We start from the raw sequence: 17545 nt of genomic DNA on the forward strand, positions 1-17545 counted from the left end.
GAAGAGCCTGGGTGACACTGAGGATCCGGAGGGCCAAGGCGGAGCTGAAGGCTCAGGTGACCGTGGCGGAACCGGAGCGACTGAGGACGAAGGCGGAGCCAAAGGGAAGGAGGAGCCTGACAGAGCCAGAGGGACAGAGTGACGAGGCGGCGGATGGTCGATGACTGACCAAGGTGGAGCCAGAGGGACGAGGGAGCCCGGTGGAGCCAGTGGGATGACGGGCCACGGTGGAGATGAGGGAGCTAGGAGCCAAGGTGGAGCCGATGGGTCGAAGGACTGAGGTGGAGTCCAGGACTCGGAGGCTGGAAGCGGAGACAGGGGATCCTCACGCCTAAGCAGAGCTGGAGACTGGAGGTCCTGAGGCGAATCAGAGCGCCCAGATGGCGCTGACTGAGGGTGAGCTGAGGGACTGACAGGCACCAGCGGGGATTGGGCTGAGGAACTGGCTGGTTTAAGAGGAGGCGGGAGAGGGAGGCTGGGAGTGAACACAGGAGGACAGGAGCTGGGCGGAAACAGCGGAGACACAGGAGATTCAGGGCTGGACGGAATCAGCGGAGACGCTGGAGATTCAGGACTGGACGGAACCAGCAGAGACATAGGAGACTCGGGAGCATTGGGTAATACCTCCCCAAACCAGTCTATTAGGTCCACATCAAAGATGTCCATAATTTCCTCTAAATATTGTCCAGAAACCAGATGCAGCTCACCCTCAGTCGCGGGAGTATATGTTACGGTTTGTGCTAGCAAAAGCGCACAACGCAGGAGTATTCCACAAAACAGTCTTTTAATGATACCTTCACACACAAAACAGAAGAATTCCAGGAGTAAGGGGTAGCAAAACACATCGACACAACTAATAGCAGACCAAGGACAAGGGGAGAACACAGGACTTTAGTACTAGGAGATAATTAATAAACACAGGTGGAACCAAATTAACTAATCAGGGCAACTCAGGAAAACTAGGTCAAAAGAAGACTAAGGCAGGAGAACAGGAACACAAACAAAAGTCCATAACTGTGACAGTTCGCCCCCTCCCGGGTAACAAAAAACACGCTTCCCTCCAAGCCCTCAATCTCCACCAAAACTCCCTCGGGAACAGACGATGTTGCCAGCTCACGCACTTGGTCAGACGATGCTTGAGGCTCAGGCTCCGTGCTGATGATCGGTTCAGTCGCGGCTTTGCACACTGGCTCTCGTGTTGCGGCGGGCTCAGGCAATAGCTCCGTGCAGCGGGATGACGACTGACTGGTCTCTGGTTCGTGAGTGGGGCTGGAGATGTCTTCCGCGGCGAGGCAGACAGAGAAATACAATACATTTCTCTCCAGCACCCACTCCACGAAAGTGGCGAAATCCTTCTTGGGACCGTTCGCTGGCAGGCGTGCCTTACACCGCTCGCTAAGGCTGGTGTGATAGAATACGCAGAGCGAGCGGTCAGGGAAGTGTATAAGGCACGCCAGATCTAAAAAGTCCCTGGTATGGTCCTCCAGCGAACGGTCCTGTTGCTCCAGGCACAGGAGTTGGACGGCTGGGATATCCAGTCAAGTAGGAGGAGGGGGGGAAAAAACAAACAGAAAGAGAAATGCCGCAAAAATTACTCACTTTGAGGGTCTGCTATTCTGTTACGGTTTGTGCTAGCAAAAGCGCACGACGCAGGAGTATTCCACACACGAAACAGAAGAATTCCAGGAGTAAGGGGTAGCAAAACACACTGACACAACTAATAGCAGACCAAGGACCAGGGGAGAACACATGACTTAAGTACTAGGAGATAATTAATACACACAGGTGGAACCAAATTAACTAATCAGGGCAACTCAGGAAAACTAGGTCAAAGGAAGACTAAGGCAGGAGACCAGGAACACAAACAAAAATCAAGCGTAGCGTTAGTTCTGACAGGTCACGTTAGTCAAGCTCGCATCAGCTCGTGAATTCACCGCACGGATTATAAGCTGCCTGATTCGGAAGTGTTAGCATTATTTCACGCATCCCTACATTATTGTCATGGACTCCACAAGTTATGTGACTGACTCAAGAACAAGTTCAGATAGGAACTTCATCCCCAAGAAGGATATCAAGAGATCAAGCATCCACTTCACAGCTGCTGTTTCACTCTCTCGAACGTCTTCACAAGCTAAGCTCCTTTTAATGCTCTCAGGTTTGGCAACATGCGTGTTGTTAAGGCTATCTGTCTTGCTTAGGCTCATTTAGTTCTTTTCAGTTAACGTTACATGCTTGTGTTGTGCTAGTTTATGTGACCTATTGGCAATGTGAAGTTCTTTAACGTTCCGCTGGAAACAAAGATGCCGTGATGCCAAACCCTTACGAAAAAAGAAAGCCGCCGTGTTTACAACTGTGACGATGAGCGCTTATCAGGATCAACTAAACGCTGGATTCTCAAAGTATGCAAAATATTTAAGTTTGCAGCACAGAATCTTTCAAATACGTCTGAAAGTTTTACACACCGGTCTGTTATTGAGGCAACATTTCCACGCCCCGAAATGTGCCGCTGAATGAAACGAACTGTGATTGGTTGTTTGACATGTCGGTCAAACGGCCTCATGGGCGGGCTTGGCCAAAGAAAGCTGCCATGAATTCCAGACCTTCAGCCGTCAGTCTGAAGGTCTGGCTACGCGAGACTAATTTTTATAGCACTACAGCACAGATTTAAGCAGCAGGAAATAACGACCATGGTGCAAACGGAATAATTTCTGCCGCGGCGCAGCTCCAAGAGAAAATGGTAAACAGTCATCGTTCAGTTGAAGTCGTCTGCATCCGAAAACCTAGGCTGCTGACATGCTGCCTCACCGCCTAGCAGCTAATGACTTCGCAGGTAGCGTTTGTTCATGAAGGTAACTCACGAAACTGATATCGGACATGCTTCTGAGACGGCTTAATGGTTCAATGATCTACAATAAATAGAACGATCTTGGTGATAACTAAGCAAATATTCAATGATTTATTTGATCAACCATCACAGGATAGAACACACAGGATTGTGGGTATTTATTTTTATTTATTTATTTAGTCATTTAGCAGACGCTTTTATCCAATGCAATGAAAGGTAGAAGGGAAACCGGTCTGTATTTCTCTAAAAATATATCAAGTATCAAGGCAGCAAAGCATACATCTATTCTGCCTTTTAATATCGACCAGATGAAGTATCTCAGGAGGCAGGAATTGAAGCTAATTTTGGATTCAACATGTCTCGTTGACTTCCTACCTTGAAATGTGTCCTCCGTAGGCAGCATTTTCCAGTTTCGGATGCAGCCGTCAGTTCAGCGTTGATTCTGTTCCTATATCAGACACGCTTGTTCTGTCTAGTCGTATTGGAAACATGCTTGTTCTTAAGTATAGTTGTATTGTCGGGAATGCTTGTTCTTAAGTTATAGTTGTATTGTCGGGAACACGTTTGTCCCAGAGCTATCTGGTTGTTATTGGAACATGCTTGTTCTAAAAGCTGTAGTCATATTGGGAACATGCTTGAGTCTGTCTGGTGTTATTGAGAACATGTTGCTTAAGCTTTTAAGGTATTGGCAACATATTCATTAGGTCATCTGTTTAAGGCAACTGAATTGTTGCTACAGGTTATGCGGGTTTTGGCAACATATTTGATTGGTCATTGGTTAAGGGCAACATGCTTGTTGCTTAAGGCTTTGAGATTTTGCTATCAGTTTGTGTTAGGGGGTATCAGCATATGGTTTTGTTTTGGGGGGTTGTTGCTGCTCTCCCTGCTCTCATCCATGCTAGGCTGCATGGAGGCGCAGGGAGTTCTTGCCCAGAACAGAACCATACCGCCAATCCAAACTGTATGCTAATTGTCAATCATCTTTGACGATAGTGTTCCTGACAGAAGTCCATAACTGTGACAATTTTTGGCTATTGCTACAAATATACCCCAGCGACTTAAGACTGGTTTTGTGGTCCAGGGTCACATATAAGGTAACAGTAACACATAAGATAATAAAATCATTTAAAATCAAATCAGTATTTCATATTTAAACAACAACAAGTAATAATAATAATAACAACAACAACAATAATAATAATAATAATAATAATAATTTCATTATTATCAGTTATTTTAGTATTATTGATTTATTTATAATTTTAATTTGTTTTTATTTTTAATTTTAGTTAAAGTTTTAAAGTAAATTTGCTGTGTGTTTTGTCATTTTTATTAGTTTATTTATTTTTTTATTTTTTTTAAATATGTCTGTATTTTTTTTAATTAATTTTCATTTGAGTTTTAGTTATTTTAGTACATAAAAGTAAACTAAATGGAAATGATTATTGCCTTGGCAACTAGCTGAAATAAAATAAGATTAATGGTGTGTTTTTGTACATTTTATTTTATTTCAGTAAAAGTTTATTTTGTTTCAATTAACACAATTGTTTTACGGTTTTATATAATTATTAAATAAAATTACAGTACAATTATTCAATTATTTTATGATAACATATATTATTTGTTTGCAGTAATATTTATATGTTTGTAAGTGCTGGCGTAACTAGCCGTTGTGAGTCAAATGACCCCAGGAATGCCAAAAAGCACAATTATTTGTTGGATTTTTTCCAGTGTACATTGGCAAACATGCAGGAAGGGCTCATGTCATCCACAAATATACTGTTATTATTTTAGAAAGGAAGGCCAAAGTCTCAAAGAAACAGACACATGCACTGAATGTAAAGATTCCAAAAACCCTCAGGTCTCACACCGTAGGCCAGTTCCTGTCCTCACCTTGCAGGATCGCCGGGGCGTTACAGGAAAAGGTACACCGCTTGCCGAATGTGGTGCCCCAGGGACACGAGAAGGAGGCAAAGTAGACATGAGACTGAGGAGGTGGGCCACAGTCCACTGGCTGACAGCTCACTACACGGTCCCACACTCCATGCACACAAATCAGCTCTGCTTCCATCTGAGGAGAGGACAAAACAGAGAGAGAATGACAACCATTTATAAAATCATAGTTTCATTAGGCTCATTAGACAACAATTTATAAAGTCACAGTTTCATTAGATTCATTAGAAAACATGACAGTATTTCACTTGACACTAATAAGACGTTGTTTTGCTGAGTTATAAAATCAATGTGAATGTATTTTCTTCGATAATTTAATGAGACATGTTTAACTCACAGATTTCGGTAAATGTGAGCACAATTTGAGACAACGAACATGTGAACATAATTTTAAGCATTTATGTTCTCCACAGTTTCTGGAACATTCTGGTATTCTGCAAAATCTGAATAAACTAAGACGTGTGGGTTCCTGCTCTTGTCTTCTAGAATTACTGGAGATGCTCTTGCCCTTACACTGCATTTTAGTAATTCTCCACAATAATTTAATCAACTCTTTCACAATAACAAACAGGAAAGTGATGATTTGGAAAATGTAGGTCACAAGACTTACAAAAGTAGGCCACTACCTTTCTTTTTACGTTTGCAAAATGTTTTTTGCTCCAAACCAGTTGTGAAACAGTCAAACTATTGAATAAACACTGTGTATATCTAATATCACCCCAAATTATCTCTGTTTGGACATGCGCGCATACTGTATAAATGGGCCTCCAGTTACGGTGGACTTTCTGAATAAGGTGTTTACATGACTACACCAATATTCCTAGAAATCTGAATAAGATGGCTGGCATATGGCTGTATTAATCACATTTTTTCGATCATTTAAACATGTTTACCTGAAGCACTAACTGGAAAATGACTAATTCAATTAATATCATATTAATAACATTCTTGTGCATGTGAACACAGTCATTCTTGAGATCTCTTCTCAGGAAAATCTTCAGAAAAAGTCATTAGTTCTAATTTAATCTCACTGCTGCTAGCAGAAACTAGATATCAAGGAGATGTGATTTTTCTTTCTTATAGGGGTTATTGCAGAGACAGAGAGAGAGAGAGAGAGAGAGAGAGAGAGAGAGAGAGAAACAGGCTGTTAACAATACTTGTACACACTTGATGAGAAGGAAGGCCCTGGCCATGTAGAACAGTAAGCGTATAGCCACGCTGACAAGAAACAGAGCAGTGTTTAGCGTCTATGACTGGAGTACAACGGACTGAAGCGTGTTCGACGTTTAGAAGACTGCATGACTCAGCACTGCACAGCCTACGCACACATCTGAGTGAGAAAAACACATATTAAGTTCATTATTATTTGTACATCATATCCACCGTCAAACAAGATGGAATTGTTTGTATTTGTATCTGTGTCTCTGTGAGTATGATAAACGTAGGGTTAGGGTTAGGGTTCATTCTTCTTGTACACTACCATTCAAAAGTTTGGGATAAGTAAGACTTATCTATTTTTTTTTAGTTTATTTATTTATTTGAAAGAAATTAATATATTTATTCAGCTAGAACAGGTTAAATTAAAAGTGAGGGTAAAGAAATGTATAATGTTAATTATAAAAATAAATGAAATTATTTATTAATCATTGTTTTTCCTCCCATTATATTTGTCACCAGTTGATAAAAGCAAAAACCACACAAGTTTGTTACCATTCATTCATTCATTCATTCATTCATTCAAAAGATTTATTTTACAAATAATTGCTGTTCTTTTAAATTTTTTATTTATAAAAGAATCTTGAAAATAATAATAATAATAATGGTTTCCACAAAAAAATGAAGAAGCACAACTGTTTTCAAAATTGATAATAATAAGGAGCATGAAATCAGAACATTAGAATGAGTCATGTGACACTGAAGACTGGCGTAATGACTCCTGAAAATTCAGCTTTACCATCACAGGAATAAATTACATTAAAAAAACCAGCTATGTAAAATTGTAATAATGTTTACAATAGTAGTGTTTTTACTGTATTTTAGAATACATGCAGCTTTGGTGAGACTTCTTTCAAAAATGTTTTAAAAAATCATACAGATCCCTAACTTTTAGTGTTTATATCATGTGTAAATGCACAAGTGCATGTGTGTGTGTGTGTGTGTGTGTGTGTGCTTGTAAGTCGTGGGAGACCCCACCCTCAGCGCACCCGGTCAGGGCAAAGGCGCTGAAGTGACAAGATGTACGTAATGCAACCGCCAACACCGCCACTTGAGAGGAGGAGAAGTTCAGCTGTACTGCTGAAGTCCGGTAGAACGGCACACTCAGGTTATGAGTCACATTCACCACTAGGGGGTTATACTGACATGACAGCTCGTACGAACCTGTGGACATGCACACACAATGAAGTTCCTTAAAAAATAAAAAGATTACAATCTTTCCCAATCAAATTAAGGATATTATGTGTTACCAAGCAGGTGTTTTTTTCCAGTGGTGTCACACAGTTCAATGGTCACCGTTTTCCTGTAATTTTCCCCAAGCCAACTACCATCATAGGCAAGGTAGATAATAACAGAGGCTGCTATACCCGGTCGCTCAAATCCTACCTGCAAAAACAATGTATCAGTATTATTAGTAATTAATATATGGCTCCTTGGCTAACATAATTTATGAACAGTGTGAGTGGGCAGGGTGGCACAAAGAAATATCATATAAAATAAATCTGAACATACACTACTGTTAAAAAGTTTAGGGTTGGTAAGATTGGTATATGTTTTTGAAAGTCTCTTACGCTCATCATGCATTTATTTGGTCAAAATACAGTAAAAACAGTACAATTAAAATATCATATTTTATTATCTTTCAGAAATCATACTAATATGCTGCTTTGGTGCTCAAATTATTTCTTATTATTATCAATGTTGAAAACAGTGGTGCTGCCTTATACATTTTTGCAGGATTATTTGATGAATACAAAGTTCAAAAGAACAGCATTATTTGAAATATTTTGTAACATTATAAAAGTCTTTACTGTCACTTTTTCTAAATAAAAGTATTAATTTCTTTGGGAAAAGAAAATCTTACTGACCCCAAACTTTAACAGTAGTGTACATAAAACTGCTCAAATTCAATTCTATTAATTTTCCTTTATTTTACAAACCATTGTTCAAAATTTATTTGAAAACACAAAATGTGCATTATTTATTGTCAAGGCTTTCAGCAGAGGGGGAAGCTAATGCTTATATCAAAATTACCCAATATAGACTGAATAATCTGTCAAATTTGAAGTCTCTACACTCAGCGTTCATTCACTGAGCAAGTGTGTGTACCTTTAGCCAGACAGGCTGATCCTTAGTATAGTAACTGTTCAGCTGGGCAGTACAGGGGCTCCATGCATCATGAGCCACTACTTCATTTATGCCAAAATACTGCGACTTACACATCTGATGAGGATATAAAAAGAAAAAGGATATTTAAAATGTCAAATTTCATTCAAAACAAACATTAACTGATTTTTTTTAATTATTATTCATTCGAGTGGTTCATTTAAGAAGATGTTCAGTAGTGAGGCAGATAAATCGTTCATAATGGCTAATGGATTCTAAGCTGTTTGTATACCTGAGTGAGCACAGGCTCCCCGGTGACCTTCGAGGCAGGGCACCTCTGGTCCTGATGTGAGCCTGAGGCAGTGGACGCCCACTGATCAGTGAACCCCTGGGGAGTGAAAAAGCCACAGTCCTGGATGCTGGAATGTACTTCGAACTCCTCACACACTCCGTCCCCTTCAAAAACATAGCACAGGCTTGGCTGACCTGAGAGAGACAGAAAAAGCAAGAGAGAGTGAGCACAAACTCATCATAGGTAACAAGTAATGACTCCACTGCCAAGATGTAATTGTGTTTTCATAGCAAGTCAGTGAGACTAGGCTTCACTTATGTGTGAATTGAAAATAAAAAGGAACGTGATTCCACTGAGAGGATTAAATAAACGATCATACAAATATGTGGATGATGTCATGACACATGAATGAGTTATGACAGAAGTGCACGTGGGGCTAAAAGGAGAATTAGCATGTCATTAAAGCAAATTCGTTAGAGATGGACACGTGTGAATGACATCAGTCTTGCATGAGCTCTTGTCTGAGAATGCTGCAAGTGCAAGGTAAGAGGAAGGTGACTCATCGGTGGGAACAGCTTATCAAAGGCAAGGCACTCAAAAGGGTTCTAACAACAAATTTAAAACACAAGCATTTGATTGGCCATCTCTGCTGCAGAACAGCTGACCTAACCCACATGCCAATGCCAAAGGATTTACTCCTAAGCTTTGTTGATCTTTGCTTCCCAAATACGATCGTGGAGATAATATATGAGAGCTCCTAATGTGGCATTAGAGTAAATATCACAAAAAAGCCATTCCTGAATGCCCTAAATGCACAAAAATGCGGTTACAGGCTACTATGAAAACATTGGGAAGTTTGAGGCATGTGAGTTAGTCGCTGCTTTGTCTATGATCATGTTTGAATTAGACGCTTCTCATGCATCACGCTCACAGAAAATGTAGTGCTTTCAGTCACGAAAACAATGCTGACTAAATTGGTGAACTATTTGCTTTTTTTTTTCTCCTAAGATTTCCTGTGAGTCTTTCTGTACTGCATTTACTCTCACTCAAGTACATTATGTAACAATGGCATACAGTTTGATTGTTATGATTGTTAAGAAGATCAATTGCAGTTTACCGCATACTGTACATGCAATACTTTGGACCATTTCCAATAGTGTGATGACATAAAATATTGAATAAGATGATCTTGATTATAAGTAATACCACCGGCTGTGTTACAGTAAATGACCTAAAATCCACAGTTTGGACTGGATACTTAGAAATCTGGATTGAATCTTTGAATACCTCTGCATATGTATTGCGCAAATATTCAGACCGAATTATCAGACATCACAGACTTTGCTGTCAAAGAAATTACTCATAATGCATAATGGGAAAGGTGATTTTTTTTTTCCTGGTCAGCCTAGAAATAAAAACAACAGTAAGATCTGGTGATCCACAACTCAGCAACACGAGAACAAGTATTTTGACTGTCAGTATACTGGACTTCTGGAGTAAGTGGAATTTTATAATACATTATCTATATTGCGTTCTAAAAGAATTAGGATTGGAAATAATGTGTAAGATGTATTTAGTTTATTACAAAAATACAGTAAAAACAGTAATACCGTGAAGTTTTATTATAATTTAATAATATCTGTAATAATATTAATGTATTAGAATGTAATAATATTTAATAATTGAATAATATTGATTTAATACAAACTGTTTTAATATATTTTAAAATAGAAAAAAAAAACTATACAAATCCTGCATAACTTGCATCACAAAAATATATTTTTTAGCAAAGTTTCGGTCAATCCACCTTCCTCAGACCTTATATATAATTTTTCTTGTTTATACTGTACTTTTTTATCCCATGTACCTACAAATGATTTCTTAACAAATTCATAAATGTAAATTATTCCTATGATGGCAAAGCTGAATTTTCAGCAGCCATTACTCCAGTCTTCAGTGTCACATGATCCTTCAGAAATCATTCTAATATGTTAATATGGTGCTCAATAAACATTTCTTATTATTATTCATGTTGAAAACAGTTGTGCTATTTAATATTTTTGTGGAAACAATTGAATTTTTTTTTTTTTTTTTGATGAACGGAAAGTTAAAAAGAACTGCATTTAAATGTAAAACAGCATTTAGTGTAAAAGACAGTAATGTAAAAAAGGACTAATGAGGGAAATAATCTTACTTTAATATTATGCAACAATGAAAATAGACATTTTCTTATACACCTATATATACACTACAATGATTATTATATGACGCCCCCTAACAACAACAACTAAAGTTGTTTTAAACAACAAGGGTAATGTTTATTAAGAATGTATGTATTTTGAATTTATGTATGTATTTTGCTATCTAACATGCAACAATTAACTTTTTTGTTTATACATTTTCCCACCTGGAGATTACAGAGGATGATTTCAGCAATGAATTTGAACTCCGGAGTAATGATTCTCTGATTTTCTGTATTAGGGACTCTACATTTTTTGGAATAGGTGCTAAACATACAATATGATGACCTCCATATTTCCTTCAATATCACTATGATAAACTGACTACCTAATTCAATATGAGAGAGAAAAACAGTAGCAGAGGAATCCGAATCTAAAGAAGACATAGCAATATTGTATTGTTTTGGTTTGTTTTGTTTTGTTTTGAGAGCTGGTTATGATTATTACCAGGGTTTATAGTCCTGTGTGGAAGTTTTCTGGCGCTTCTGTTGTGGTGTTTACAGTCTGAGGGCCAGAGTTCTCAGTGGACAGTGAGAGGATTTGTTTTTATGAGTGTGACTCACCATGACATTTGAAACCTGGTTCAACTTGGCATTTTTTTGAGCAGCCGTCTCCATCTAAGAGATTCCCGTCATCACAATCCTCAGTCCTGTGGGGGAGAGAGAGCGATGCCAAGGGTTACAGTTATGAAATATGTGGAAGGTCTTTTGCTATGCTTCAAAACACTCAAAAAAAAAAAAGACTCAAACAAATACTCAAAAATATGAAACATTCTTTAAAAATGACTAAAGCACATAACATGCAAACCCTCTGACGGACCCTTAAGTTTATACTGACCCCTGTAGTGTGCCATCACCACAGAAATGTTCTCCATGAATGTAAACCAGGCCTGGGGAAAGTTCACTGAACAAACCGTCTGACTCCACCTGGATCCTGTACAGGTACTGAACGTCCCTCTGCACATCACTAAGCACACAAACACATTCAGAACCAAATATACACAGTTAAGCAAAAAGCAAGTGGTGAGAGCATTCAGAATTTAAAATGAATGAACGAACGAACGAACGAATGAACGAACGAATGAATGATTAGTGGTGGGGATTTTTAGTGACTCTTTCTGCAGGTAAGTAATCGAATCACTCATTCAACCATTTTGTTCAAAAACATTGATTCATCCAGGAGTGAAATGTGACCGTCTTTATGAGCAAGTCACTGGATTATTCATTTAAACAATTTGTTAAAACGCTGTTCAAAAACACTGAATCATTCAGGAACAAAACACCACTACTGTGTGTGGCTCGGTGTTGCAACGGTTGTGCTGTGGCTTTGTTTGAAACTATTTTTGGTTAAGCACCAGAAAATTGAAAGTTACTCTATATAAACTTCATGTTTATTGAGATCTTACATAATTTCATACATTATAAACAAACAAACAAACATGTAAAGTGTCACGAATCCGATCCATGAATTTCCATCCACTTGCCATCAGAGGTCGCCCTTCCATGATATTGACTCTCGCACCACACAGACTGTTACACATCACCCTGGACTACATTTCCCATGTTCCATTGCACTGATTACACTCACACCTGAAACCAATTACACGCACTTAAAGCAGGGTACACGCCTGCTTGAAGGCTGTATTCAAGAGTATCTGGACATTGAGTGTCATTCTGATTTGCCAGACTGTGTGCTAATAGACTTTTTTTGTGATGGAGTAAATGAACCCTTAAGGTCACGATTAATCCATGAGGGTCCCCGTTCTTCTCTAAGCTATTTTTTGGATTTTGCTCTGCTGTGTGGTCCACACACACACACACAGCTGAATCCAATCAGACATGCTACATAAGCCATGGACTTCCTCTCTCTCACTGCCGATTATTGTTCTGCATTTTTCACTCCCCAAGTGTTAGCTGCCTTACTGAGCCATTCCGTGTTTTTTGTTTTAGTCTCGTGTATTGTTTTGCGTTTATCCTTGTTTAGCGGATAGCTACCTTACCGAGCCTGTTTAAGTTTTCATAGTTTTCTTAGTCTAGTCTTAGTCTTGCCTTGTCTGTTTTCCTGGTCTCTGATTCACGCCACGTATCTTGGATTAACCCTTTGCTTGCTGTTTCTGACTCTGTTTGCCCCTGCCTGGACCTTTGCCTTCTACCTGGATTTATCTCTTGCCTTGCCTTCGATATACCTGTTTGCCATTGTCTGACCCATGCCTGTTAAAACCATGTCTCTTAATAAAAGCTTGCATATGGATCCGCATGTCTCTCGTCTCATAACATAAAGTGTAGTAAATTGATATTATATTTAGTAATAAAGTTAAATTTTTCCAACTGTAATCATGCATACTATATATGATTGTACTGACTGTGTTAAGCAATATTACAGATAGAGGTGTCTAACCAGAAGTAAGTTTTTTCACTTCACAAGACTGGATTAGAGTGGATTACTTGTGGATTATTGTGATGTTTTTGTCAACTGTTTGAACTCTGACGGCACCCATTCACTGCAGAGGATCCATTGGTGAGCAAGTGATTTAATGCTAAATTTCATGTTTCGCTGAAGAAACAAACTCATCTACATCTTGGGTAACCTGGATGTTCTGAGGATGAGTACATTTTCAGCAAATTTTAATTTTGGGGTGAACTATTCCTTTAAAAGCGATCATAAACCATACTAAAGAATCACAGACATGCTGATATTCAGCACAACAGCTCTAATGCACAATATGAATCTGAAATATGCTGCAGAAATACTTGATATAAGCTATATTTATTCTCAGTATGATCTAATATCTAACCTTGTTAAAAATGGAAATGACATTTTAATGTTGAGGGTATCACTGCATGTCACACTGTGATGTACCTCAGGGTATCGATCTGATCTGATTGAATGACTCTATAAAAAGAGTCTCGCCATGATTGGCGAGGCTTGTTTGATTTCAGTCCTTTTCCGGACGGTGGTAAGAGGATGTCTAGCTAACTGAGCATCATCTACTTTCTCCAGCGGTCTTATTACTCAACAAATTGCCCTTATTAATTATGAATTACTTCAAGGGACAGAAAAGGGGAGAGAGACTACTTAAAACTATTGTTCAGAGGTCACAAAGGGAGATCCAATGAAGGATTCTGTGCAAGTAATAAAGTCATATTTCTTTCTTCGTAGCATAGCCAGTTATAGAGAAAGGCAGGGACCTACAGCACAAGACCTCCTCTGGTAAGGTATAACATATTTTATTTGGTAATTGTAAACTAGAATAGCCATAGGTACCATGAAACCTTCATGTAGGTGACTTAGGAGAACATAACACACTTGAGCTTAAACGCATAAAATATCTGTACACATTTGGGCTTGTCTAACCTCAGAGGTTTTGACCCTCTCAACTGTATCCAACTATTTAAAACATTCAATGAAAAACATCATTCAAAAAGTAATTTATTTATTTATTTATTATGCTATTCTTTTTAAATTGTCTTTTTTTAGATTATATTTTGTATTATTTTTATTTGTATTATATTTTAAAGTAGTAATATTTCATTATGATACTGTTTTTACTCTATTTTTGATCAAATAAATGCAGTCTTAGTGGGCATAACAGGCTTTTCAAAAACCGACCACAAACTTTTGAATAGTATTCAAAACAATAAAACAAAATTTTGATATTTATTATTATTATAATTATAATTTATTTATTTATTTATTTATTTACTATAACAAAATCACACAAATATCAGACAAAATTGGGATTTAATATTAATGTGCCATAAATGTTGGCAAAATCTGCAAACCTCATATAAAATGCATAGAAAATAAAACAGCTCATATAATATTTAGTATGGGTCCTCCCAAGGTTAATGATCAACATTTTCTGAAGGTTAAGCACCTCCCTTCACTGTCCACTTGATACCTTACCCATTTCACGGAAAGTGCTTTGTTTTTGCTGCAGACCTCACGGTGGCACTGTAGCCTACTTTCCCACAAAACCATCTTCACTCCAACTCCCTTTTTCCCCTCTACTTCTTGTCAGTCTTTTGTCTCCCATGCCAAATGACAGGTCTCTCACTTCCTGCACACTAACTACATCAAGCACACAACTCCCTTCAGCTAGAGATTGGAAACGATTTCAGATGAGCTACAAACAGCCACGGGTGTTTACTGTTTCTACGGGTAAAGCGGTCACATTTGGTTTATATTCCAGGGTTTCATTGTACCACTCTCTCTCTGTCTTTCTCTCTCTCTCTCTACCTCTCTCTCTCTCAGATCCAATCTGTCTTTCTTTCCTTTCCCTAGCCACATATCACAATTCCCAGTAGAGTTTCCATCTTTCTGAGCTTACAGGACTTGTGGAAGGAACTTTTCTGGATATGATACATTCTCTGATCCACACTATTAATCTCTGGATATTTTGACCTATTGCAAGTACTTCAACAACAATCCATTGCCCGCTGATGAATTTGTATTGGAACAAGCAGAATAAAATGTGACAGGAACTGAACAGAAATTGGCTATCTGTTGATGCTTGTAAAATTAATGGCTAATGAAATGACAATGTCAAATCCATGATATTGTTATTCTTCTTATTGTGTTGGCTGTGGAAATGATTTTTTTCAGGCATTGTTTCGAAAAACCATTTCACAATACTTGAATAGTGATACGCTGAAGATACAATTCAAAGACAGTTTTAGAAACACAACATGTTCAGCATTTCTACTTAAGCCACACTTAAACACACTTGCTGTAAATCAACTAGAAACATAATAAACACATGACAGAGATATTATTATTTGAAAACGCTTGACAGTATTACTAATGACTCACAAATTTCAAATAAATAGTAAAAAATATAGTCTTTCAAAGTGTCTACACACAAAACAAAGTGCTAATGATAATCATACACTGATGCATATTCTTACCTGTCAGTGTATGTGGGCTGTTTGACGATGACAGGACTCCAGTCCTCTCTGATTGGTGGTTCTCTGAGCACTCTGTAGAGAAGGGGGCGGCAGCTGGAGCAGAGAGGATTTTGGGGCCGCGAGGTCAGCAAAACAGCATCGATCTCGAGCTTCTTATCAAAGGTGGAGATTTTAACGGCCTTGACCTTCTTACTAGTATGTAAATGGAGGGTCAAAGGAATGTCACAGAAAGCATGCTGAGGACCTGCGTGGACCATCTCGCCATTCTCCGTTATGAACACGATATTAGCAATTGCCTTTTTATCTATGGAAAAAAACAGAAGAATTCATTCATATAAAACATCCATACACAATCGTTCATAAGTTTGGGGTTGGTAAGATTTTTTTATGTGTTTGAAGTCTTGTCTGCTCACTTTCACTTTCGATCAATTTATTTGATCAAAACTAGAAAAACAGTAATGTTGTGAAATATTATTACAATTTATTTTAAATATATTTTAAAATATCATTTACTCCTGTGATGGCAGAGCTGAATTGTGAGAAGCCATTACTCCAGTCTTCAGTGTCACATGAATCATTTTAATATGCTGCTCAATAAACATTCATTATTATAATAACTGTTAAAAACTGTTGTGCTGCTTGATATTTTTGTGGAAACAGTGATTAGAAATTACAAAAGGACAGCATTTACCTGAAACATAAATAACAATGTAAAAGTCTTTCTCACTTTTGATAAATTTAATATGCCCTTGCTAAATAAAATTATTAATTTATTTCTAAAACTAAAAAAAGAAAAATCTTCTAAACAGTAGTGTATTCCCATAATGTCAGGTGTTTGATATATTCAGACAGTACTCACTGGCTGAGGTGTAAGTGATCCATACGGTCAAACTGTCTGGGACAACCGGGTGAAGGAAGTGCAATTCCAACATGCAGCCCTCGATCTGGGGGCACGGCGTAGACATGTTGGGCTCATACAGGTTAACTTCAGGACTCCAGGCATGCATGCTGGGCTCACATGGCTGGTACACATCAGGGGTCCCTGCAAAAACACACGCAAACCCCATCCAAAGCCAAAAAGAAAATACTGTAACTCGCCATCAAAAGCTAAGAATCTTCTTGGCAAATGGGACATACACCTGGAAGAATGAGATAATTCAATTTATTACAATGAAAAGGCATTTTAACCCTAAAATGGGCATTTCCATAGCAATGCATTCAAAAACAAAATAGTGGGCAGCTTTGCACACTGGATTTGCACTCTGTCCTGAAACCCCATAAATGACGGATTTGGAATTGACATCATATGCAGCAAATCCACAAGCTACACAAATTGAGCTCCCACTCACAAATGATTCATAGAAATGGATGTTAGCAAGTTGCTAAGCTAACAGAGGGGTAGTCCAATAAGCATTAAAATAGAGAGAATACACAAAAAGTCAATTGAGTAATTGTGTAAAAATCATTCATTTTTTAATTGATAATTTTCAGTAGTGAATTACATGTAAATTGTGGTCATCAAAATGCATTATGGGATTATCTTCTTTGTGAAGGATTTATGTGAGTCTGCCTTATTAGAATTAAAACAAGGAAGGCAACATAATTAAGTTGCAACAGCATTTGTGTTTGGGCATGCATCTTAAAATGCTGCATCTGCAAGCAGTTCACTAGATTTTTGGAACCGAGCAATTCTGTGTTTTTGTCATGAACAACCATTTAATCTCTTGAATCTTCAATCTTGTTATGACCATTTTCGAAAAAAGACAGGATGGGAGGCTAAGAGGGAGAAACCGAGTGAAAGGGAAAACAGAAAGAGAGAGTGTCTGGGAAAAACCACATGTCTTGGCAATGGATGTGAAGCACATTTCCCCAGACCTCAATCGACCGTAGGACCCAGGTGCAACTTGGCAAAGGAGACAGATTGGCGCCTTAATTGGGACATACAGGGCTCTCAAAATAATTTATTAAACTAAGAGTTAATGCCTTC

At 38.2% G+C, this 17545-nt stretch overlaps 1 protein-coding gene across 1 annotated transcript in view; it reads right to left on the bottom strand.

Annotated features, from left to right (window-relative positions):
- LOC107726923 (pappalysin-2-like) overlaps positions 1 to 17545 on the bottom strand; it is a 60176-nt gene that overhangs the window by 26463 nt on the left and 16168 nt on the right. Inside the window, exons 7-16 of the mRNA XM_016536615.1 lie at positions 16418 to 16600; positions 15559 to 15862; positions 11489 to 11617; positions 11215 to 11300; positions 8412 to 8605; positions 8123 to 8236; positions 7264 to 7399; positions 7003 to 7177; positions 5966 to 6128; positions 4739 to 4916 (exon numbers count right to left, since the gene is read on the bottom strand). Of these exons, the coding sequence (XP_016392101.1) occupies positions 4739 to 4916; positions 5966 to 6128; positions 7003 to 7177; positions 7264 to 7399; positions 8123 to 8236; positions 8412 to 8605; positions 11215 to 11300; positions 11489 to 11617; positions 15559 to 15862; positions 16418 to 16600 (1662 nt within the window). The remainder of the gene's footprint in view (positions 1 to 4738; positions 4917 to 5965; positions 6129 to 7002; positions 7178 to 7263; positions 7400 to 8122; positions 8237 to 8411; positions 8606 to 11214; positions 11301 to 11488; positions 11618 to 15558; positions 15863 to 16417; positions 16601 to 17545) is intronic.

The sequence above is a fragment of the Sinocyclocheilus rhinocerous genome, unplaced genomic scaffold (genome assembly GCF_001515625.1).
Source record: "Sinocyclocheilus rhinocerous isolate Xijiao unplaced genomic scaffold, SAMN03320098_v1.1 scaffold606, whole genome shotgun sequence".
In the NCBI taxonomy this organism is placed as follows: Eukaryota; Metazoa; Chordata; class Actinopteri; order Cypriniformes; family Cyprinidae; genus Sinocyclocheilus; species Sinocyclocheilus rhinocerous.